At 31.9% G+C, this 26,843-nt stretch overlaps 1 protein-coding gene across 1 annotated transcript; it reads right to left on the minus strand.

Annotated features, from left to right (window-relative positions):
* Positions 1 to 836: 836 nt before the first annotated feature.
* Positions 837 to 25,136, minus strand: LOC143066795 (uncharacterized). The gene is made up of 17 exons (XM_076239603.1): positions 25,038 to 25,136; positions 23,047 to 24,093; positions 22,494 to 22,538; positions 21,559 to 21,903; positions 21,043 to 21,114; positions 20,293 to 20,352; positions 19,711 to 19,761; positions 19,302 to 19,325; positions 8,460 to 8,522; positions 8,169 to 8,225; positions 6,977 to 7,105; positions 6,557 to 6,598; positions 6,119 to 6,169; positions 5,088 to 5,138; positions 4,445 to 4,495; positions 2,658 to 2,717; positions 837 to 1,025 (listed from the first exon to the last, which is right to left on the minus strand). Exons 1-17 carry the CDS (start codon positions 25,102 to 25,104, stop codon positions 934 to 936), a joined length of 2,307 nt encoding a protein of 768 aa, XP_076095718.1. The 5' UTR covers positions 25,105 to 25,136; the 3' UTR covers positions 837 to 933.
* Positions 25,137 to 26,843: the final 1,707 nt, after the last annotated feature.

A 26,843-nucleotide genomic window follows, 5' to 3' on the forward strand; every position in this document is an offset into this window, starting at 1 on the left:
TTGGGTTCAACTAGTATATCCTCCACTACTAGAAATTAAGGAAACAGCAGACGCGGCTTCCTCTGCCTAATTTTAAGACTAATACCTTAACCTATAATGGTTTATTTTTATAAATAGTAACTTGGATGGAGAGTTGTCTCATTGGCACTCATACTACATCTTCCTATATCTAATATTTCGAATTTGACATAAGCGTACAAGAATCTATGACAAACGAAACGATTTTTATTTTGAAATTATCAATTTCCCAAAACTAAGTAGCAATATACAAACTCAACTGCATATGGGATATACCTTTATGTGTATTTTGATTTTGTATGTACATTGTATCATATATCAAGTTTCTTCGTTCTGTGTATGTCCGCTTGTCTTATAATGTCTTTTGATTGAGTTAAGACATTTCTGGTGTTTCCGTTTGAATGATTTTACAATTGTATTTGTTAGGGCCCTTTATAGCTTGCTGTTCGGTGTGAACCAAGGCTACGTGTTGACATAAAAAAAGTTTACTTTTATACATTGTGACTTGGATGGAGACTTGTTTCATTGGCATTCATACCAGATCTTCTAATATCTATGTCCCTAGTCAGGAGCCTACAGTTAATGGGTTGTTGTTGGTTCGTGTCTGTCATAAATTTTTGGTAAATTGTTACATATTATGTTTTTGAAAATCAAATATCCGTTTTTAGTCAGTTTTTTGTAAAATAAAGTATGAGCAATACTCTAATCAAAAAAGTTATCAAAGATACCAGGATTATAATTTAATACGGCAGACGCACGTAATAAAGTATTTGATTAACTTTCTCGTCGGAGTTTAAGTCATATCGTGGCAAGAACAATTTTTACAAATATTTAATATATTTGGTAGACGTTAATCTGTATATAATACTATAAAAAAATCTTCTTGGCCTAACGAAATACTAGTCAGTGAGGAAGCTATTTTTTATTGCTGTATGATTTCCTCAACTTCTGTAACATTGCAATTATCTCTGACAGAACTCTAGAGGAGTGGGGAAAGCTGTTTTCATCTAAAAATACATAAGAATTTTCAAAAATGTTGAACTAAAAACAAGAGAGAAAATAGCATGCAGTGAGATATCAAAATCATAAACATAGCAAAATAGTAAAATTAATTTAGCGTTTTGTTGTATTATTTTTTATTTCAGTGCGATTAATTGACCAGTTGGTGCAGTAATTTTTTTTAAGCTGAAAACGATGGAGTGATTAATGTTGAACAGCGGTATACTACTATTGCCTTAACTTTCAGGTTATTTAGAAGATCAAACTTCACTTTATTTTAAAAATATTTAAACTCGGAATCTTATTAGTAGTAAAAATTAATCTGATCTTAAGGATGTACACCTCTAAGAAGCCAAAAATTTCTGGAACTAAACTTTTTTCTAAACCTGATTTTTTGGGTTTATATGACTGTAAATAATAATTGGTGAAGAAAAAATCATATGGTGGTGTGCTTCTTTTTGATGATTTTCCCATTTTCATCAATTTTTACCCATTTTTGGGCTATTATCGTGAAAAAAATCACAGTTCCACAATTAAACTTTTTTTCATATTCTCAATAAAGATGAAGTAGATCAATCTGAATAAATTCAACTAACAAAAATATAGGTAGGTGTTAATATAATTAAGTTTTATCATATTTGATGCTTTTTCGTGTCAAATTTACCATGTTGTCTATTTTGGAAATTTGTGATTTTTCTCTATTCAATGAATAAAATGCATATTATTTCAACTTCCTTGTTATAAATGATTAAAATTTGAAAAGAAAAAGTGATATGGGATGTTTATGTTTCTTGTAAAATAATTTTTTGTTCCCCTTACCCATTTCTCTAAAAATTTCAGCTAAAAAGACTGACTTGGTTAGTAATAAAATTTTGAAAATTTCATTACTCAAAAACTACTTATTGGAAATACACAATTATTTCACAGAGTTCTGTTTGATTATGATAATTATCAAATTCATTGATATTTTCCACTTGTATCACATATTTTGGAAATAATTCCAGAACGAGATTTCAATGAGACTGCATGTGACTGAAACGTCAGAAAAATAGATCCTTAAGACAATCGTGTTTGGTTTGATAAAATATGGTATAAATTCACCTATAAAAAATAACTGTATTTTTATAATTGTTTTTGTGTCACATATGGTGTGATACATTTACGTTTGTTTATATTTGTCTCAATTCTTTTTTAAGTAATAAATCATTTTTGATTCGGTAATTCACAATTATAGATCTAAGTAAATATATGCATTTCTTACAATACAAGATTGTATAAATGTATACTCAAAGACCAACATATGTTTTTTAATAATTCTCAAAAAGCACTGAACAGAAAATATTATCTGGGCAAAAAGTGTATAATTATAAATTCCAAACGATATATTCTCCAAAGTTATTTACAACTCTGTGTCCTAATGCTCATCGTTGATTTTTGTTTATTTTTGGCAATTTTGATAGACCTTGGTATTGTTATATAGCAACCCATGTTTTATTCACTCGTCCATTTTTAATTATTTTTTGTTTCTGTTTTGAGGTGAAACCAGACATAGTTTCCGAACGTAGACTAGCAAATTTTACACGTCTAACTTTGAACATTTTTCCTCTTAAAAATTAATGTAGAATATAGAATAAACGTACCTGTTTCTTGTGTCATTTTTTCTTCCCTGTCGGTAATGGAAGCTTTACTTTCTGGTATACCTTTCGATGATAAGTAGAGAATAAAAATACTGGAATATTTAAGATAACCAAAATACTTTTGAACATAAAATTGACTAATACATTTTTGTAGGAAGGGAAAAACAGAATAATATCAAAATTATTTTATAACCATATATCCCAATTTGAATGCATTGTTAGAAATATTCATGATGTTACTTAAATTGATAATCCACATTTTAGATTATGCAACTAATCATTCCAGTGAATTTGAAATAAATGATATTTAAACGCTTTACATTAAGACTTTAAGATAAATCAAAATATTACCTTTCATTTGAACCATATCTAATTTATGAAATTCTTTATACTCAATACAAACGTTACATATCAGTTGTCTTATTTCCATCATTAAAAAATAAATGTCAAACATGAACTGTAGATCTGCGTTTACCTCTGTCTTCATTCGTCGTTCTAATGAATTGCGGTTTTGCGAATACTATAATAGTGATTTATTTTGTTTTCCTATCTTTAAGATCTTTGACGATTAAATGTCGAAGTGTTTTTAAATTATTTTCACTGAGAGAGTTTTAACGATTTATGTCTGAATCCAAACAATGCTGGTACAAAGAGAGAAATTTTACGATTGTTTTCCATTCTTTTCGTTGTTATAGTCAAGCGTTTGATTTTGTTAGGTTTTGTGGACTTCTTGTTTAACCCCGCCACATTATTTATGTATGTGCCGGTCCCAAGTAAGGAGCCTGTTATTCAGTGGTTGTTGTTTGTTTATGTGTTACATATTTGTTTTTCGTTCATTTTTTTTACATAAATAAGGCCGTTAGTTTTCTCGTTTGAATTGTTTTACATTGCCTATCGGGGCCTATTATAGCTGACTATGCGGTATGGGCTTTGCTCAATGTTGCAGGCCGTACGGTGACCGATAGTTGTTAATGTCTGTGTCATATTTTGTAACATCAATTGAGCAGCGCCTGCAGACGAAGTATATATCTCCTAGTTGACACGATTATTCATGTCGTGTATGTTGTATTCTGGTATATTTGATATTGGGTTGCTTGTAACAAGGCAGACTTTGAATACATCCAGTAAAAGTAATCCCTTAGACTGTTTTACGGACGAATACTGATTTGGATTACTGTCTCAGATTTATATGGGTATATTCAATTTATATTGCCATTAAAGCATTACTGTTTCTATTATATTGCCATTAAAGCATTTCTGTTTCAATTTATATTGCCATTAAAGCATTTCTGTTTCAATTTATATTGCCATTAAAGCATTACTGTTTCAATTAATGGAACATGAACTGATTGTTTTTCCGTAGCACACAATTTCTTCAAGATTTTTTGAGGAGGTATTGCTCTGTGACTGTTGTTTCATTATTTTTTTTTTGCTCTTGCTCATGATGTTGTCAGTTTTTCTTAGACTTATTCTTTTTTTATTGTCCCTTGCAATTTACCAACAATTTAGTTTAGCCATTACAGCATGATGGGTGACACTAGTAGGGCATTAATTGATGATTTTCCTGAGCCCTTAATCCCAAACAAGATTAGGGGGTTTGTTTTGCTTTTGCACTGTTGTGTGTCTTTGTGTTGTTTTTCACTTTTGGCCATGAGGTTGTCAGTTTTTCATGGACTTATTTATTTATCAGTTTATGATAAACATATTTTTTGCAAAATTTGTACAGAATAAAAAAAATAAAAAAAATGTTTATCATAAGAAATTCTTCACAATGTTTAGTATAACATTACCAGGTCTTTCTTGTTTCAATGCTTCAGTCCAAGACTTTGCGATATCACCGCCTGATGAAAATTAATATATGAAATGGTTTATAGCATTTATTTCATACAATTGTAAAACGTTAAACAATGCTATTTTGTTTTGCAATTCGGTTGTACCTTACAAACGTTATAAAAAACAGAATACTTAGTCTATAGATATAGGAAGATGTGGTGTGAGTGCCAATGAGACAACTCTCCATCCAAATAACAATTTATAAAAGTAAATCATTATAGGTCAATGTACGGCCTTGGCTCACACCGAACAACAAGCTATCTAACCTTTTGACTAAGTGATTCATTGTACAGTTTTTTAAAAATACATATTATCGAGTTTTTTTTTGTGTGTGTGTATTTGATAGCCTTGATTAAAACATTTACCAACTGATTGTGTAAAAATCCACTTTGTTGCAGTTGTGACAATTTTAAATAACTGAACGATCTTTTTCCCTTTTGATCATGGTATTGTCTTTTTTATTCGACCTCAGCTCTTTGTTATGTTCCCTTGTGATTGTCTCCCCTTTTGACTTTTCAGTTCATAATCGGTTAATTCATTTCGTATCATCGTTTTCATAAATTCTAAAAGTTCTTTATAAAATGTAAATTATCAACATACCAGGTTTTTCCTGTTTCCATGCTCCAGCCCAAGACTTTGCTGTATCACTGTCTAGTGAAAAGGAATGACAATTATGTAAATAAGACTCTGGTATGGTAGTTTGTTTATATATTAATATCAATTTTAAAAATTACAATTTTAAACATAAAATTTTACTATTTCCCTGAAATTAGTAGATAGCATTCCTATCGTACAATTATTAAATGAAACAGAATACTATGTTTTATTTTTTTAAGGTGATTCATTGTTTTGTTTGATTAGTACGTTTTACCATTTTTATTTTCCATTTTTTGTTTGCTCTTTAATTAATAAATGCTATCAATTGATTTTAAAAGTTATGTATACTATTTATGCTACTACACCCAAAGTTTCTAAAAATACGGTAAAATTCTATCACACGAGCAATTTCTTTATTCAAGCTAAAAATTTCTACCAAGGAATTGTCATCATCTTTCCCTTTTTACAATTTATAAATCACCTTATGTTATGAGTATGACCCTATCTTTATACAATGATTAGTAACCTTATTTGTCATAATTTTTTATTTTTTTTTTGCATTTACCTGTTCATAAACTTTCCGTTTATTTGTAACATCATTCAAGCATCTCCTGCATTTGGAGTATAAATCACCTAATTATTAGAAATATTGTGTCTTGAATTCTTATCATGATTTACTTGGTATAGGGATGTTGTTAACAAGGAAGACTTTTCAAGTTTGAAGTAACGCCGAGTATAAGGCACTCGCTCAAAGTTTACGGACGTCAGAATGATTTGGTTTATCCAAATCGGAACAAATATTCATTTATAAGTTCTGCTTGTAGCAATGGTCCAGTCATCTTTCTTGTGGTTGTGACAATGGTAAATCACTTAATTGCCTTTGATCACGTGTTGTCTTTTTTGTTCGGCTTTCGCTCTTTTTTATTGTCTCTAGTAGTCTTCCCGCACTTTTTATATTCAATTCATAGTCGTAAATTAATTCCGACAATACTATTTTATAAATTCAACAAAATAAATGTTAATTATCAATATACCAGATTTTTCCTGTTTCCACGCTCCAGCCCAGGACTTTGCTGTATCACCGCCTGGAACAAATAAATAAACATTTAAAAATGAGTCTACAATGTTGTTTGTACAAGTATAAGTTTCAATATAATATCAAAATAAAACCAAAACTATTAGTATTTTCTTTGATATTGTAGTTAATATTTCTTTCATTCAAATTTTTTTATTAGAACAAAAAATAATGTCTTACACATGAACAATGTCCTCAATTTGTTTATCTAAGCAAAGAGTTTCCATCCCAAAGGGCTGTCATCATCTCATTTTCACAATACATTATCGAAATTATAAAATAGATCTGTGCCTTCTGTAAACACCCATATTTAACCATTTTACGACAGTTATTGTTCGGCTTTTTTTTCGTGTGTGGTTTATATTTATGATAACATATCTAATTAACATATAAATACCTGGCCAAGATCCGTCCCATGTCTTTACTTTATCCCTCTCTTCTAGAATGTATAATAAAAGTTAGCATGAGATTTAATGGAGTTTCTTAATTTTCAAATTCCTTTCGACATGTCTATTATTTTCATTTATATTCATATGTTTGAAAATCCATCAGACATTGCACAAGTGTGGATTTATACATCACTGTGTCAAAATCGTACTGTGTTTGAATTATATACAAATATACTGAATTTCACTTCATATTTTGTAAACTAATAGTATTTATGGAGTGGCCTGAAGTGCATGTTCTCATAATTTTTTTCTGACGGGAAAGGTGCAAACACGCAAATCTTCTCGGTATTGATATAGATGTTAAATCTAGACTCAAACGATGAAATTTTTACAAAAACATACATCATACTGACAATAAAAGAACATACCATGGTGGTCATTGTTCCCTTGAGCAGCTTGAACTAATCCTTCCTTAATATCTGTATTCCCTAAACTCGATTCTATATCCACTTCTGATGGCGTTGCTTTAGTCGTCGTCAGTTCGTTTTGGCTTCCACCTGAGAATTATACTTAGTGTAGAAAAATCTCAAAGATATGTTTAAATTTGACGAATTATAACAGTCTTGAACTTCTTGAATACATAAGCAGCAGCATAAAATAGAATTATACATCTCAAATTTATCATTATCACTGTTATTATCATTATCATCATCATAATTAATGATCATTAATTACGATGAGAGAACTAAAAATTTGATTTGATTCGGACGCAATAAATTATTAAACGTGTTGCTTTCAATTGTTTACACCACTGGGTTGATACCTCTTCTGGTGGACTATCAGTCCCCGATGGTATCATCAGCTCAGTAGTCAGTTTTTCGGTATTGACATGATTTAACAAACTTTACTAAAATTGTCCGTTTATACATTTTGAAATTATTAAGAAACTAAGGTTTCAACTCCCTCAGGCAAAGTTGTCTTGAGATGGATTTGCCTATTTATTTTAGGTATTTTTGACATATAGCTCTTCAACGGTTTCGGTACTTATACATCTTCGGATTTCAAATGTTTGGCTTTGAGTGTGCCTGATGAAGGTAAATCCAGAAAAGCGCTTCGGACGCAAGAGATTATTAAACGTGTTGTTTTCAATTTTTGATAAGCTTATTTATTCCCAACGCAATTAATTGATCCATTTATGTCGATTCTTAATCGATAATGAGATTTGAACATCGATAAACTGCTGTTGATTTAAATCATTGTCTATGATAATGGCGGCATGAACAAATGTCTTTTAGCCTTCGGAATTTTGGATCATCAAATTTCTTCATCTTCGTACTCTATTTAGGCTTTAAACTTGTTTTATTTGAGCGTCACTGAAGTATCTTTTGTAGAAGGAACGCACGTGTAGCGCACAAATTTACAGGTCTGGTATATTTGATGAGGGTTTTTTTTTTAGCTGAGAGAGATTGGTTAAGCATACACGTTTTCTCGTACAAATAACAAAATACTACAAAATTTTATTATCATTTAAGAGAGGGACGAAAGATACCAGAGGGACAGTCAAACTCATAATTCGAAAACATCTTCACAATTAATTGTCTTATTATAGTTTTGTCTTACCTTTGTTTGGCCAAGAACCATCCCAGGTCTGTTTCCAAGCTTTCTTGTTATTTATTGCTGAAATGGGGGAAATGTATTAGTTTTAAATAGCAAAACACAGGTTGTTATTCAATGCACCTCCTTTCTATTATAATGAAGATGTTTTTTTTAAATATGAAATCTTCCTATCTATAAAGAATAAGAAAAAGTCATATTTGTAAACCGAAATTGTAAAGTATCAGAAATATTCAACTGAAATTTGAACAGACTGACTAAAGATTGATAAAATAATATTACATGAATACTACTTACAGTTTTGAAAGTATTGGTTTGGATCAAATTTTCCTAAAAATCCAAGATCTCCTGGAACGAACGCTACAAAAAGACGAAATATTTATAAAAAGTCAAATATGTTCAGATCTTGAGAACTTCTTTTAATTCGTCCAATTGAATTTATATCGAATAATAGTCAATATATATCAACTAAGAGTAAAACTAAATATTCATCTAGGAAAAAGCCTTTTAATCGTTTGTCTTAGTCTATACTAGTTTTGAAATAATTGAGATCACCCCAGTTTTTAGTTGGGTTTTATGTGGCCCATTCGAGAGTTTTCTATGTTGTCGTTTATGTATTGTTGTTTGTCTTTTTTTGGTATTTTTCTTCTTTTTTGCCATGGCGTTGTCAGTTTATGTTCACTGTCTTTTTGGGTTCTTTCGTCTCTCTTTAACAGATTTAGAAAAGTAGACTCCTTTAATGGCATAGTCCTTTCTGTCAATGTTTTTACATTACATACACACAGGAATAGAAAGCTAATATTTAAAAAGGTCACCTTTTACGGTTTGGGAAAAGGGATGATTTCAAACGGTGGAGCCGAAGGATAATACTTGAAAAAGATAGTAAATTTGTCAAATATTCTGTTAAGGAATGATATTACACTAGCAGTATATAAAGAAAATATTCGAATAATCAGTTGAACTTTGATTTCACTTATGAAAACAGTTCTCCATACACTACTATTGGTAATACTCTCTAGATCTTCCTTTACGTTGTGTTTCGTTCAATTTCATTTACCATAGGAAATAGTCAGTACATCGGTCATGAAACACATAATTTTCACAAACCAAACTTTTACTGATGTATATTATACTGTTGAATACAACTGTACATGTGTCGCGTTGCCTTTTGACTTTTTCGTCTATGTATTTTCCGACGGATTTCTATTTAAACTATCTTCCGCAAACACAATCAAGCAAATCTGCATTCAAAAATGCAATCTATACATGACCTTTTTTTCTCATTGTTATAACTTGTTTTGACAAAAACAAAAGTTAGCCAAAACGTTTAAGTTCTTTGCGAAATAGATAAAATCTTTTGTATTTCGAAAAAAATCGAAAGTCCTTCATTCTATATTTACAGATAAAAGCTCAGTTTGAATTACCGCCGTTAACAGAGAGTATATTCGTCAGCAGCTAGTAGCCGGAAGACAAGGCTTCACATTTACTAATTATACAAACAGTACCATTTTTCTGCACCAGATGTGCATTTGAACAAGCAATGTACCTTCAGTGATGCTAAGATTACTTTTAAGTGGGTACAAATTTTAGTGGATTAAAAAAAACTTAAATGTTCGTGGATACTTAGTTTGGTGTTTTTTTCCGATGTCCATGGAAAATTTTGCCGGTCGTTAAACTGAATCCACGAAATTAAAGAAAACTGGTATCAAACGAATTGAAATGAATCCACAGTAATTAATACATACACTGGTAATACACAATCAATTGTATTTGCTTTATTTCTGTCATAAAAGAAGACACTAAATTAATAGAGTTTGACTTTGAGTTTCGATGGTTTAAGAAATTTACTTTGGGCACTTTTAAGTAAATGGTTGACCATTTGTTAATTTGTCGTTTACGTTACAAACCCCGTTCCATAAAATTTATATTGAGATTCTTTTCTTCCTGACGATCACAATTTTTTATTATGGCTTTTCAGAATTACAGCAGTTAACTGACAACGGGATAATATGTCATAATTTAAGAAAAACATTCGGCAAATTAAAAACTGTTTGACGATCAGCATCCCTCCCTTAAAGGGAAATTCCGCGATTTTTTACTTATCATCTAATTATGTTCATCTTAACATGAAAAACACATTTGCAAAGTTTTAAATTTATATTCCTTCTAATAACGGAGAAAATCAAGTATTTGTAACTTTTTTGGTTGATTTCTCGAGTGGGTCGTGACGTATTAGCCCGATTTATTGAATTCTGGGAAAAAAATAAAATCTGTTTAACTCTTATAGCTTATCGACAATATACGTAATTAAAAGCGCACAGCTGACGAATGGTCGAAGTTATGAACCACAATATAAGAATGAACGAAAATGAATATGCATATACCGTTTTGTATTGATTGAATTAAACTCCTATAAAATTATCTCTAGTAAATGTTTTTGAATAAATTTAATTAATTATTGTTGAGATTTTTTTCATAAAATATTTATTGAACATTTTTACTGATATTGAACTGAAAATATTTCAGTTCTATTTACCGTTATTGTTTTGATAATCATTTCAATGCAATGTGTGAGCAGAGTGTGTATATTATTCTGTAAAGGTCACTGTATATTTCTCGGCTTGAGGTCAATTCGTTTACCTTGTAGCTATTTAGCCGCAGGTGTGAGTTCAAGCGTACACAGGTATAAATGTTGTTATTTGGAAAGGATAAACAGAAAGGATTAGAAAGAGTATGCTGTCACGATGTTAATACACTAAGATTTAATACACGATGAGAATAAAGATACAATAATAAAATTGTTTAAATTAATTGAAAATAAAATTCAGATTCGTAATTCCGAAAGTGTATAAAAATAAAAGGAAACAATTTTTGATTACTTTCTTAGCGGCAATTGGCGTAAAGATTCAAATATGAAGCAAAAAATAGTAGTTTTAATCTTTTATAAAAACTAAATGCAATATTACCCAATTTGATATACCATTGTACATCTGTTTGATATCATTGACTTTACCGGAATTTCCTAACTTGTATTCAAATCTGGCTGTGTTTAAATGCTAATAAAACTATTGCAATTTTAAAGTTTTTAATTGACAAAAAAATACAACATACAACATGCATGATTTTTTTTTAGTTTCTTTTTAACATTTTATTCTTACATAAATAAAATCATTTGACAATCATTTACACGAACTTTTTGTGAAAAGAATATCAATTATCTAAGCTAAGGCATTATTTCTTTTGAGGATTTTTGAGGATTTTTTTTAAAATTCTATGATAATATTTGTGCAATGTTGAACATGATAGCCGTCATTAATCCAAATAAGTAATACAGTAGTTGTAATAAAAGTTATATTTTAGTCATGCATAACTGATATTGACGAATTTATAATAGTTCGTCCATACATCGTTGTTCTTGAAACAATCATTATTAGTATACATGTAAGTTTCCTGACGTATAAGAGCCATTGAGGATGAGCTCCAGAGAAATCAGACTAGTGGCGTTTCGTTCGTTTGTTTGTTGGGAAAGGAGAGGAAATGCAACCGCTTGTACAGATAAACGACAGAATTACCATACAAGCATTTATAGTCAACACAATCAGAAAGAGTTCCCATCGTTAGACGGGGAATATGAAGGCTTCCAAGAATGAACAAGTGACATGTCTAACTCTGAACAGTTAGAAAACAGACTATCGACATCGACCGCTTGTTCTTAATCTTATATCTTGCCATACGTTTATATTGGTTTGTAAGGTGATTACTCACAATCGTTATTTGAAAATCCTGTTTGTGAGATGTAGATTCATTTCAATACAGAAATTTCGTCTATATATTGCACAAGTGTATAACACGGAGAAGCTCTGAAGGTCCATTACTCCCATTTTGTTTGGTCCGGTGTGAACCATCGATGTTTACAGCAATATCACAGAATAAGATGATGATGGTAGAAAGAACTATGGGCGTCATGTGGCAAATATTACATGCATATCGGACAATGAGTTGTCAATCTGTATGAAAAGATTTCCAATACAACCATATTATTGAGAAGGAATGTTTACATGCTATACTCTCGTACTAGTATTACAGGGTTCTTGTGGCGTTCACCTTAGACACACATCTTTTTAACGATGTTTAAAAAAAAGACAGAACCAATTTAATGTCATATTTCCCTATTTTTTAAATATAACTAAAAGTCTTTTATCTGACAAGAATACCCCTATTTAGCTAACAAGTAATTTATTCTTTTTTCTGTTATTGAATACCAAGAAAGAAAATAAATCCCGAAATTAATTTGAAACTTTGATACTCAAAAGTTTCCCAGCAAAATATTCACATTCCCTGGGGATAATTAGTGTTCGTCCAGTGGCATATATAACAATTGTGATGACGAATTACTTCCTTTGTTCGAGAACAATCTTATTGAAATATAAATCTGTGATTTTACTAGGTCCACAGCTTCAATGAACCAAAGCAAAAGTTATACATCGACCTGTATTTAAATCAAATTGGTTCTCTTCTTCTTCTGGTATACAATAGTTTATCGACATTCGATGATTACATACTGTTGACATACGTGGACCAGTCTATTTACAACACTTTTACCCCTATTTATTCAAAAAATATGTTTTTTTCTTATGTTCAATGTATACATGTATATATTTTAAATTGCGCTATAGTTCCGTAACTTTCTATCCAGTCGTATAAACGAATCGTCGGCAAGTGCGTACATTTTTTTAAATCAATATTTCTGGTCTGTTCCAATCTGTCCTTCACTATTGACAATGACTATATATTACATTTTTCCAAATTCACCCTTGGAAAAAATATTTAAATAGATTTTAATTTCATCAAATCTTATTTTTTGGGTATTATTTATATGTTTATGAATTATATTCTTTACACCAGAAATGTTATTTATAAACAAGCGTATGAGTTTAGTAATGACAAGTAAGACAGAGTTGTATATTATTCATCTGATAGTTCAAAATGGAAAGTTATAAGTTATAAGTTATCAGCCGTGTACACTGATCAATACCTGCAGAAGTGAAACAATGCATGAACTTGCAAGCCCGACAGGAAATCGCTTGAATACCTGGACGTGTCACCTCACACCCCTCACAATACCTTTGGAAGTAATACCTTTAGCCATGCTGGTGATCAGATGAGGGAAGATCAAAATATATTTGTTTATTACTTTAAAGAATTATGAACAAATTAGATTTTCGAAAACAATTTTCACGGAACACTTATTTATGATTTCAACTTTGACTTTTCACCTAATTCCAATATCAACAGTTTAAAAACAACAGACCATGGTAATTTAAAAAAAGTAAGAATATTTTTCGTATCAAGTTAGTTAGTCGGATAAAACAACCGTACGATTGACAAGATATCGACACGCAATTACGACTACATCGGTTACTGTAGTTTTGTTTCTTTGTGGTTTATAGACATATCGTTTTTATTAATCGGGAAAGAAGACAAAATGGCGGATCGCAGAGAATTGATACTCTAAATTTAAAATCGATGGTGATCGCTTATCTAGCGGAATAAAACTTTAATATCTATGAATTTGAGCATTTTTATACAGAATGAACATTTTTTTGCGAAGTTTCCCTTTAATACGCACGACCAGTTGTGCTCAGTGTGTTTTGTGTCTTTATCATATTAGAACGTTGATAAGGTTAAGATTACGAAATATTCTAGGAACTCAACTTAATCTGTCACAGTACTAATATGCATGGAAAAATGCCTGTATTACAAAATAATTTGTTAAAAAAGAAACGCATACTTTGGATGAATTTTTCAAATAGAAAAAAATATATTTTACATGGTACAATGAACGGTCAATTGCATCTTCAAATTATAATAGGTAATTTGTAAACTTTAAATGTCCGTTTTTTTTATTTGGCTCTCTGGCACATGACATTTGCGACTCGCTAAAAGTGCATATGACCTTTTACGCCGCGAAATTCTGCCAATGTTTTTCATAAAAGCTTGTTGTCATTTGTTACACTTTTATGCATATAAAACCCGAGTAACTCATCACAACGTTAAAACGCTGCAATGTCAAGGTAGAGCCGGAGTTTCCGAACGTGAAGAAGCCAGAGCTGAAAAAGCTAACTAGAGCACAATTATGTGACGTTGGAACAGATATCAACAGACTGGCTGTACCAATGACCACCCGAGGTGTGGACGACCTCGCCAAACGACTACAAGAAAAAATCAATAATTTCGGGTATTTCATCTATGGAATTGAACCGTTGCCGAAACAGCCACTGCAGTAAGGATACCAGAATTGAAGAATCAGCTCACAAACAGTTCGCAATCGACTGCGACAGCATGACATTGGACACAGGAGGTCACATTTTGAACCAGTTTTGAGGCCGTTACACAGAGGGAACAGAGTATAATGGTGCAACATATCAAGGGACAGGGCAACTGGCACGGAGTATTGTTCAGTGATGATTTCTTTAATATGATTCTGAAACGTGAAAGAATAACTCGTGACTACTGGCACATGTTTGAACCATTTCCTCTTTCGTGTATCCAAGATTTGGACAGCCTCAGTGGAGGAGGTGTCATGATGTGGATAGCTATCTCTAATCTCTATATATAAAACGGAAATGATACATGTTCAGGGTAATTTATCGGCTCAAAGGTACAGAGACGAAATTTACCAACCTAACCTGACCAAAAGAGGTAGTTATTACAGCAGAACAATGCAATGCCCTTGATCAGCTCCGACAAATGTTGCAACAGGAATGGCGAGCAATTCCACGCAATAACGTTAGAACATTGATTACATCCATGCCGTAGATATGCATAGCAGTGTTAGCAGCGAGAGGTAGTCATACATGGTACTACCTGTAATGGCATCTGAAGTAACTCTGATTGGGATATATTGACCGTCCCCTTCTCATTCAAAAAGTAAAATAACAAAAATACCGAACTCCGAGGAAAATTCATAACGGCAAGTCCCTTATCAAATGGCAAAAACAAAAAGTACAAACACATCAAAAGAATGAATATCTGTCATACTCCTGACTTAGTAAATTCATGATTTTATGTAAAAAAAGAGTGGATTAAACCTAAATTTATAGCAAGCTAAACTTCTCACTTTGTATTACAGTTGCATAAAATTCTATTATATTGACAACAATGTGTAAACAAAACAAACAGACACAATAGGTAAAAATGTAAAAAAATAGAGGTACATCAGTCAATATTGTGTTATAATCGTAATCACTTTAAAACAAACAAAAATGTCAATAAAAAACACCAAAAAGGCATATAGACAAAGCACAATAGCAAAAGCGAAAGACAAGAATACACAAAATAACCATAGCACAATAACTTAATAACGGGACGAGCCTCATGCGATGGATATTAACAAAAGTTTACCAAAACAGTCAAAGTAATAAATTACAAAGATTTATATATAAAAAAATAATAGTACACGTCATTCAGATGATAAACCAACATCAGTATGTAGAATCTATACTTCCAGACCAATGAGTATTATTTATGAAGTTGATGTAGAATAGTTATCAGCAAGGTCTATGTGTCTTCTGATGAACTCTTTTTTAGAAAAAGGATGAGACGTTCTTTAACATAATCCTGGTTCACCAACTTTCTGCTCAGACACCAGAAACGTTTAAAAAAGGTCTGAGTAGCAGCTGCAAGTTCTTGAATAACGACTTGTAAAGTTTCCATTCAAAATACGTGTATTAAAATCTTAAAAAATCAAGTATGCGTTTCTTTTTCAACGGAGTATATTTGAACATTAACAAACGTGTTCTTGATTTCGATTTATTAGAGCAGTTTTGAAATTAGGCTACCATATTTTTTTTATGAAACTTTTCTCGTCTAAGCAAGAACAGACAGTTTCTTTGATATTTTGTTTTCACTTCATTAAATTATATACGGGGTGTTCTGGACATGACCTAATCATTCTGTTTATGACTCTAGCTGTATGAAACCTACTCGAGTGTTAACAGACACTAAAACAAGTGTATAAGATGATGAGGTTTTTTGCAGAGTGTTTATGTGCTGGTTTTAAACCATCGCCAGGTATTTATTTAGTTTTTATATTAATTTTTGTTTTATTTTTGTACATGTGGTTTTATGCCAATTGAGTTTTTATGCGTTGGTTTTAAACCATCGAGAGATGTTTATTCAGTTTTTATTTTTGTTCATTTTTGTACTTGTGGTTTTCTACCAGTTAAAACATTATTATTGATTTTAATTTGCTTCCTGTATTAGTTTTCTTTAGTATGTTTCTCTGTAACTGCTGGTATAGCACCAATCGAGATTGAATATATTGGATATAAACTGGTCTAACCAAGCCGTAGCTTCATGTGCTTCAACTTCGTCTGCAGTTGTCTCTTTTTTAGAACTTACTTTTCTCATTTGTAGAATTAAGTGTTGATACACTCTGCTTATAAATCATTGAAAATTTAAGACCATGATATCATTTAAAACTTGATTTATTATCAAGACGCATATTAATTCTGAAATTTTCCCTGTGCATGTTATTTGTATCGTTCAGTTGCGTTCTAATTATATGTTCTCCACATATATTACCTTAGCCGTATTTGGCACAACTTTTTGGAATTTTGGATCCTCAATGCTCTTCAACTTTGTACTTGTTTGGCTTTATAAATATTTTGATAAGAGCGTCACTGATGAGTCTTATGTAGACGAAACGCGCGTCTGGCGTACTAAATTATAATCCTGGTACTTTTGATAACTATATATGTTACATTCATACAATTCTTACACACATTCAAGGAAACAAATTCATGACGACCTCTTTGTATACATTGGGTATTCGATTTTTCTTCAATGATTTTTTAGGCTTTTTGACTTATCAAAGAATAACATATCAAAGGTTTTGCTACGTCTGAAGCACTTGTCTGGAATTTTTGCCACAGACAATCAGGTCGGAATTGACCTAGCTGAGGTAAAGTGAACAATAGTTTTGGTTGGTTTTTTTTGGTAAAAAATTAGTTAATTGCGTATTTTGTATGTTTAGAATTATAGTTAGTGTCAAGACAGTAACTTCTGGGTTCGTTATGTTTCCAAATCCAGGTCTTGAATGATACAATAAACATAAACATACAATTTGTGGCATTGGGAAATATCAAAGACGCCAGAAAAGTTAGTATCTTTAGCAAATCGCACCCGACGCCTCAGATAAGTGTTTTAGGAAATGACATATTCACAAGATAATGAAAATGGCTATCATATAAATGACTCATAAATGGTATTCAAACAATAAAGTAAAAGAAGTCAACAGTTTAATTTCTATTTACATAACGTTTCCAATTACGTGAGTAAAATAAACTAATGTAACCAATCGCACATACAAACAAACCCCGGTAGAGACTCATACATACAAACCCCGGTAGAGACTCATACATTCGACTCTTATACAGAAATTATAGAATTTTAGAATAGAACATACACACACTCGGCAAATTGGCAGCAAAAAGTAATATCACAAAAATACTGAACTCGGAGGAAAATTCAAAACGGAAAGTCCCATATCAAATGACAAAATCAAACAATAAAACACATCAAACGAATGGACAACAATGTCATATTCCTGAAATGGTACAGGCAATTTCAAATTATGTTTTATGATACGCAAACAAGAATGTGTAATAACATTTTATTTTTGTTGAACTATTTGGATCGAAGTAATGACATTTCAGTACATAACATAAAAAATATTCCCTGAATTGGCTGCAACTATGTGTTACAATATGCAAAAGTTAATGTATAAATAACACTTTATTTCTGTTACTTATACCAAATGATGATTACGGTGCTGAGTGTTGTAAAATTCTAGCCAACATCAGGGAACTACCCTTCCCTAGAAAGAAAAGTAATGATAATGGTGATTGTTGACTTTTATTGTTTAAGATATTCTATTAAAGGTATTCTATTTATAAATTTGCAGTTTATCACATAATGCAAATTTAGTCTATATTTATCTTCTTGTATAGCAGTATTTTCTTATTGATATTCAAAGTCGGTTTATCAACTGATTCACCGTGGGGTTCACCAGCCCAGTAGTCAGCACTCCTGTGGAGACATTAATTGTCATTGGTATGGTTATAATAAAATTAACTGTTTACAAAACTTAGAATTTTTGAAATACTAAGGCTTTTCTAACTCATGAATGAATAACCTTAGTTGTATTTTGCAAAACTTGGAGGAATTTTGGTCCTCAATGCTTTTCAACTTCGTATTTTATTTGTTTTTTTTTTACATTTTTTTATTCGAGTGTCACTGGTGATTCTTTTGAAGACGAAACGCGCGTTTGGCGCAAATATAAATTCTGATCCCAGTATCTTTGATGAGTTTATTTACAACCACTGGGTCGAAGCCACTACTGGTGGAGATTTTTTATTCCCCGAGGGTATCACCAGCCCAGTAGTCAGCATTCATGTGTTGAAATGAATTGTCATTGATATGGTCATAGTTATGAATTAACTGTTTACGAAATTTCGAATTTTTGAAATATAAATGCTTTTTTAACTCAGGAATGGATTAACTTAGCTGTATTTGGCAAAATGTTAAGGAAACTTTAGTTCTCGATGCTCTTCAACTTCGAACTGTTACAGTAATTGACTTTTTAATGATGAGTATTTAGTAGACGAAAAGCGCATCTTGCGCAAATATAGAATTTTAATACTTGTATCTATGACGAGTTTATTTTCAATTTAATCAAATACGTCTGTCATGTGTTGTGTGGGCTGCAGTATGTTTTAAAAGGTTAAATACACCTAAGGCAAAAACAAGTTTCTCAATGATCCTAATTAGTGTTTGCCAAACTGTTATGTGTCAAATGAAATTATCCTGTAAATTATGTGGTTCATTCCCCTTTTCCATTCTTAATAATTACATTTAAATTATTTTTTTTTTTATTTTGTTAACATTTTATAAAAACGATCCAAATCTATTTAAGTCAATTTGTTATGTATTTTCTTTTTAACGTCGTTTTAACGTTAAGTCGTGCGTCTGTTTTACTTCCACTTATGGATTTTGATTGGCTCTTGGTATCTGCAGACTCTTAGTTTTTTTAATCTATATATTTGTAAATGTTTGAATAAAAACAAGATTACTTACCCGTTTCTGTCTGCAAAGATCTTCCTGCAATAACAAAATATACACAAAATATTAACTTGGTTGACATCTTGGGATTCGAGTTGCACCTGTCTGAGCTACGTCACTGGCGATATAGTATCAACCCGATATTGATAAGTTAACGTCTGCAAAACGAGATAGAGATATCTTGTATCTTGAAAATTATCAGTTTTATAAAAATAATTTTTATTTCCAAACTTCACAAGAATGTTGTGGCATATTCATTGTGCAACCGTATTTTTTTGCAATCCATAAAACTTCGTCTTCTTCATGTTTAAAGTTATAATTTATAAAATTAATTATTATATTATATCTATCGATGCAATTATTTAGTATGTTGTATCTTTTACATTTTAACTATGGTAAACAGATATTGTTAAATTGTACGTACCTGTTAACGGCACGGAAAACCGGTTTCCAAATTTACCAGTTTGTCCGCCTCCTGAAATACACAGAACATTCATTGATTAAAAATTAAATCTACGTCAGGTGTTGCATGAAGAATAACTTGTTGGACAAAATTGTGTTGGATGTGTGCTTACGTATTTTTGAAAATAATCCGATATGATTTTGTCATAAACCAATCAGAAATATGTATATTAGGAACAGCAATAAATTGTTTCTCTGATTTAGGATTGCTTCAAATTTTCAAAAGATTGTCTTCTCACATGGTTTTTCAAACTGTTTACCAAACCGATGTTTTATATGTTTTAGATCAGTTTTGGGGGCAAACAAGGCAAGCAGGGTCTAATTTTTTTACGATATTGCGCCAAAGGTATAGTTTTGTATCAATGCAGCAAACGTTTAATAGTAAACTTTCAAGTACATGTATACATATGTGATACTTTAATATAAATGATCTGAAATTATAACAAAACAAGACTTTGAATCATATTTTTTGGGTAAACAAATTTGCATATATTTTAGATTTATAAAAAATCAAGCAGAGAGAAGCCAATCTTCATTAAGTTACCATTCATAAAACCCATGGGGTCCATCAGATTACTCCCTCCTGCAAACCTCTGGGCACCTCCTGTTACAAAAGAAATGCAATCAGATAAAACAAATATAAAAGATGTTGAATCTAATACGTAACAAGCCTCGTGCTATGAAAATAAATACAAAAAAAAAACAGTGTCATAAAGCGTAAAGGTGAATTGAAAATAAAACAGAATTATAAATTTCAATGAAAATAAAACTTCAATGGTCTGCTATAACAGCTGTCATTTGATTAATAGAAAGTTTCAAAAGTTCAGGGCTGCAACAAAACGTATGGTTAATTGGTTAATAGGTGGAGAGGCATGGTAGAGCTTTTAAAAAAATCGAAAATACGTTGGTTTTTTTTTCAAATAAAGTGGTTCAAATGTTAGATAGATAGTTTATTCTCATAAAACCATGCAAGTACAAAGGTTACAGATAAGTTAAAAAATAATATATATAAGTATAAAAATGCATTAAAAATGCATTAAAAATGCATAAAAATGCATAAAATTGTTAACACGACAATATTTTGACAGATTACTTGAATTTAGGTCTTTAAATTTATTTTGAAACAAAGAGATAAGTAAACTAAATTTTATCTGGCAACTGCACCATAGTATACATTTGATGTTAATGTTGCTCGTATTCAATTTTACCAAAAACCTATATACAAACTGACAATTTGATATTTTGCAATTTGATATGCCAGATACCGGCTGATATAGATTAGTGTTCTACCTACCCATCATCGCCCCTAAAGGATCCAACGGATTACCACCCGTCTGTCCTCCGCTTTGACTTGTAGAGCCACTGTCTATAATAAATAGTGTCGAAAAGTTTTAAAAGAAGCGATGGCAAACCACAAAACAAGCTAGTCCTATAACATATGACTTAGGGGGCATTATCTTTTATTTTTTATATTCTCTGTTTACTTATTTTGCTGTTTATGATGTTTTTTTGTTTTTTGTTTGGTTTTTTTTTTTTTCATTTTCTTTTACTATTAATGTGCACCAAAAACAAGTAAGGAATATATCTGCATAAAAGATTTGAATATTGAAAAGATAATGCCAAGGCATATTTTATAAGACTAATTAAAACACCAAGCTGCATGAAGCATTTTATAATCATTCAACCATATAAAAATATACCGAAAAATCCAAAGCGCAAAGCATTGAGCGAAAATTAAGCAAATACATTCATTTAAAATTTCCTTTTTTTAGTTGTAACCTTTAGAATATTAAGAGATCAAAACTCTTACTTCCGCCTCTAGATGTAGCAGATGTTCCTCCCATAATTGCGTTCATGGGATTCGTACCACTCCCACTTCCGCTTCCGGATCCTCCCGTCATACTGCTCATCATATTCATTGGATTCAAATTCATTCCTCCTCCACTACTGGCCCCAGTGCTCCCACCACTGCTTCCACCTGGAGTCATCACTGAATTAGTTCCACTCGTCATTCCAGAGGATCCACCCATTAACGAACTTGCATCCATTTTACTTGGGTCTCCTCCTTTAGCGCCGCCAAACATGTTTAAGCTGGTTCCTAGCTTGGCTTGTTGCATATTGACGGAGCCAGGATCAAAGCCACCATTACTTTTACCTGTAACATTTATGATGACTGATGTACCTATCTTTTGACCATTTTATTTATTGTGTCTGTTTAGTTAACGCATCAATGTAAATATAACGGAAGTTGATGAGACTGTCATCAAAGTGAGAGAGTTAACGCTACAAAACCATGTTTAATCCACCATTTTCTACATTTGAAAATGCCTGTACCAAGTCAGGAATATGACAGTTCTTGTCCATTCGTTTTTGATGCGTTTTGTTATTTGATTTTGCCATGTGATTATGGACTTTCCGAATTGATTTTCTTTAAGTTCAGTATTTTTGTGATTTTACTCTTTATATATCAAATCTAGTAACAACAATAGTGATAATTCTGACGGTATCTGTATTACCAATCTTGGGTAAACCTAAACACGAAACCTATTTGATAAAGACCAATTTTTAAAATGGCCGTGCTATGAAATTCTGAGAAAATTGGCTTCCCAGTCAGACAATTTTTTATCCTCCAAAAACTGATATTTTGAATGAATTTGGTCATCTATTACATACGATTAGATACTGTCGAAATCAGATGAACCATGCAGTCTGTATTTATCAGATAATGTTATTGTATATATTTACCACATCCTGTTTTCGGTCCCATGATTTTACTCATAGTATTTCCTCCTATAAAATATAAGAAAATCAACTAAACAAGCCTAAGTGTGCATCATGTATTAGATATATGTAAAGGAAAAAAAATGTTAAGGAAAAAATATTTATTCATTTATATTTTCTCAACTGAAAGTTAACGTTCATGAAATTCATTTGCGTTACAGCATGTAATTACAGCTTAGTATGTTGAAATACAAAAATTCCTTTACAAGTGAGAGCTTTAGCGCTATAAACCAGGTTCAATCCACAATTGAATGCCTGTACGAACTCAGGAAAAGACATTTGTGTTCGATTCTTTGGTGTGTTTAGCATTTGATTTTGCCATTCGATGACGAACTTTCCGTTTTGAGTTCAGTATTTATGTTGTTTTACTTTTTGTCAGAAATTAAATATCTAAGTATTTATGGAAAAGTTTGCATAATTTTTTTTTTAAATTTGACTTATCTTGTCAGTTATAGTTTTACCGAAACCATTAGTTGTCTAATCTGCATAATTATTAGCTTATTGACATCAATCATACCTAAAAGTGGGTTAAGAGGATTAAAACCAGAAGTTCCTCCTGTATTGGCTGCTACTGGATCAAAAGAGCCTTGCTGTCCACAATTTGATTGAGGCTGCTGACTACCGGAGCCAGATTGAGGCTGTTGACTTCCAGAACCCGACTGTTGACCCGAAGCTTGACCAAAACTTGATGCTGAAGACTGTGATGGTTGACCTGAAGCTTGTCCAAAGCTAGATGCTGCCGATTGTTGTTGCTGACCAGATGCTTGACCAAAACTAGACGCGGATTGTGATCCGGATTTTTGGCTTTGTTGACTCGAAGTCTGTTGCCCACCAGGCGTTTGTTGTTTTGCATTAAACCCCATTCCGTTGGCAAAAGATGGTTTTGCTCCACCAGAAGAACCACTCATTCCACTGTTTGCAGCATTAGGGTCATACTTGGCGCCAGTATTTACAGCATTGTTCGGGTCGTACTTTGGATTTGTGTTTGAACTGCTACTCTGTTGTGATTTTTGCCCACTGTTCATTGGTTGTTGCTGACCACCTATCATGGCATTCGGATTAAACATACTTCCGCTAGAGCCACCTGATGACTGAGACATACCTCCAAATTGACTTCCACTAGAGGTGCCACCGGATCCCCCTGATGACTGAGACATGCCTCCAAATTGACTTCCACTAGAGGTGCCACCGGATCCCCCTGATGACTGAGACATGCCTCCAAATTGACTTCCACCAGAGGTGCCACCGGAACTACCCGATGACATCTGAGCATTCGGGTCAAACGTTCCAGTTCCAGATGACTGACTTCCTCCTGATTGTGGAGGACTATTTGTAGATTGGGATGACTGACTCTGCTGTGAACTTTGACCACTGTTTGCAGGTTGCTGTGGCTGTTGACCTCCTCCAATCGCGGCATTAGGGTTAAACATGCTTCCACTAGAACCCCCGCCTGTATATTGTGACATCATTTTATTAGGGTTGAAGCTTCCATACAAAGAAGACGAGGACGATGATCCACCAAGAAAACTTCCCATCATTGAATTAGGATTAAAACTTTGTCGGACTGTAAAAATTGTATTGAAAAATAATATAAGATGATCCAGCAACATTGAATAAATACTATCTAGAAATAAGTAAATTTAAATATAAAATATAAAATATATTTAACCTAGGAGCTTTTGTGTTGATTTGACATTACGAGATGCAACTTAAGCATTCTTGATTATTAAAGTTTCGCATACGTTCGGGACATCTATGTTCTGAGTTCTTTAGTGAGTTCGTGTTGCGTAGACTTTACATAAATAAGGCCGTTGGTTTCTCGTTTGGATTGTTTAACATTGTCATTTCGGGGCCTTTTATAGCTGCCTATGCGGTATTAGCTTTGCTCATTGTTGAAGGTCGTACGGTGACCTATGGTTGTTAATGTCTGTGTCATTTTTGGTTTCTTGTGGAGAGTTGTCTCATTGGCAATCATACCACATCTTTATTTTTATGTCTATTTCTATGTGTTGATTTGTCGGATATTCGTCGTTTTTTCTTCAAGTATTGCCATGGCATTGTCGGTTTGTTTATTTCCATCTTATGAATGTTCCCTTAGTATTTTCCTCCTATTCTTCGTGCTTTAATATAATGTTTTAGGTGTTTAGTTTTATGTATTGTGTTTGGTGGACTTATGGTATAGATTGCAATTGTTTGATATTTCCCTTCTCTTCTCTTTTTCATAAAAAATATAAATATTGACTATATTTATTTAAAACGTGATCTGAAAGGTTATAAATATTAGATTGATATGCATTTTGCTCACGTAATCAAAGCCCACCATTTAGAGATTTGATTATGCATATTAAAGAGTGTTTGGGAGTTGAACAGTGGTTTGTTTGCCTTGGTATATCATCCGTGACGCTTGTTTTCTCAATAACCAATTTACATAAATTATAAATACGTAAAATAAGATTTTTGTCTAGAATTTCATCGCGAAATTGTTGAAGGTGACAAATTCAGACTCACCATTTCGGTCAGTTTCACCAAAACTGACCATACACAAAAATGTAAATATTGTATTTAACGGTGCCATGATAAATATATTTAGTCCTACATAAAGGTAAATAGAATTATTTTATCAGTATAAGATAAGGATAGTGATCTAGTTGACCTTGATCGTTACTAAACTATATCCTATTATCATGAATGGTCTAATTTCAACGTAAGTTCACACAAATCGCAATCATTCCTGTATGACAAATGAAAACAAAAATATTAATGTAATATTTCAATCGTACTTCACTGCGTGACTGTACAATAATAGCCATCATGAACCGACTTATGTATGGTTTGATAATATTAAAACAATAAAACAAGTTTTTAGACTCCTCTAGCAAAATAAGCTTGTGATCTGTGCTTATAATGGTTGTTTCTGACTGTTATATCGTTTTTCTGACTTTTCTAATATTCAGCATACATGTTAGTTTAGAAGTTTTTTTTAAAGCGTTTGAAACGAAATATATCAAAACATCTGTAATGTTTTTTGAATGATAATATTACATACAAAAACACTATTAAAACACCTCAATTTAATTTACTGGTATATCAAACGTGTCTTTCAATCAGTATATTAAACTCAGAATTAAGAATACTAAAAGTACCCGATGATCATTAATTTGTACTCAAAACTAAGTTATATTACATACGAAGTGGTCATAATTTCCCCATTGTCAACATACCATTTCTGAGTAATAAAATCAATGATACCATTACAACATACCACCAACACACTGGCTTCGGTGTGTACATATTGCAGTTCATACTTTATACTTAAACGCTTCTTTCAAAAATAAAAGATTTTGTTGTGTTACTTGCTCTTACAAAATTTACCGGAGTTATTTTGTAACGAATTCCTCTCTTGATGAGATAAAACAGCAATAAAAGCTCTATCCCTTTGCTTATTGTGTGTTTTTTTGTTGTGAAGGTGCTATTGTTTTCTCATAGATTGAATTGATACTCTATATATCCTTTGTTTTGTTTTGTTTTTATACGCCCGTCAAAATTTTGACGGGACGTATTATGGTATACAAATGTCCGGTGTCCGTCCGTCCGTCTGTCCGGCGTAAACATGTCGCACTGTAACTTGAGAACGACTTATCTAAATTTCTATGAAACTTAATATAGTTGTTTTTTATGATGGTCTATTGATATGTATACTTTTTGGTGAAAATAAGATTTAAACTTTTTGAGTTACGGCACTTTGTAACTAAAACAGGGGTGTGTTTTTTTCACATGTCGCACCGTATCTCAAAAACGATTCTTGATTATTGCTTAAAACTTTACACACTTCTTAGTTATATTAATCTTAATATCTGTATACTTTTTGGTGATGATTCAAAATTCCATTTTTGAGTTATTGAGTATTTTGTAAAAAAAGGGGGAGGGGTTTTTTACATGTCGCGCCGTATCTCAAAAACAATTTATGATTATTGCTTGAAACTGTACACACTTCTTTGTTATATTAATCTAAAGATCTATATACTTTTTGGTTTGATTCAAAATTTTATTTTAGTGATATTTGTAAAAAAAACAACAGGGTGGGGGGTTTCACATGTCCCGCTGTGTCTCAGAAACAATAAATGGTTATTACTTAAAACTTTCACAGAAACTATTTATGATTATTCCATAAAACTTCCACACAAGACGACTGGCGTATCATGCACTCATGACGCAGCTGTTTATTTATTTAAATTTTCACTCATGTTTATGTCTCCCAGGAGTTAGCTGGCATCACAGCTAGATCTGATGTATGGTGTTGGGGTTATTCCTTTG

This window comes from Mytilus galloprovincialis, chromosome 3, assembly GCF_965363235.1.
Source record: "Mytilus galloprovincialis chromosome 3, xbMytGall1.hap1.1, whole genome shotgun sequence".
NCBI lineage: Eukaryota > Metazoa > Mollusca > Bivalvia > Mytilida > Mytilidae > Mytilus > Mytilus galloprovincialis.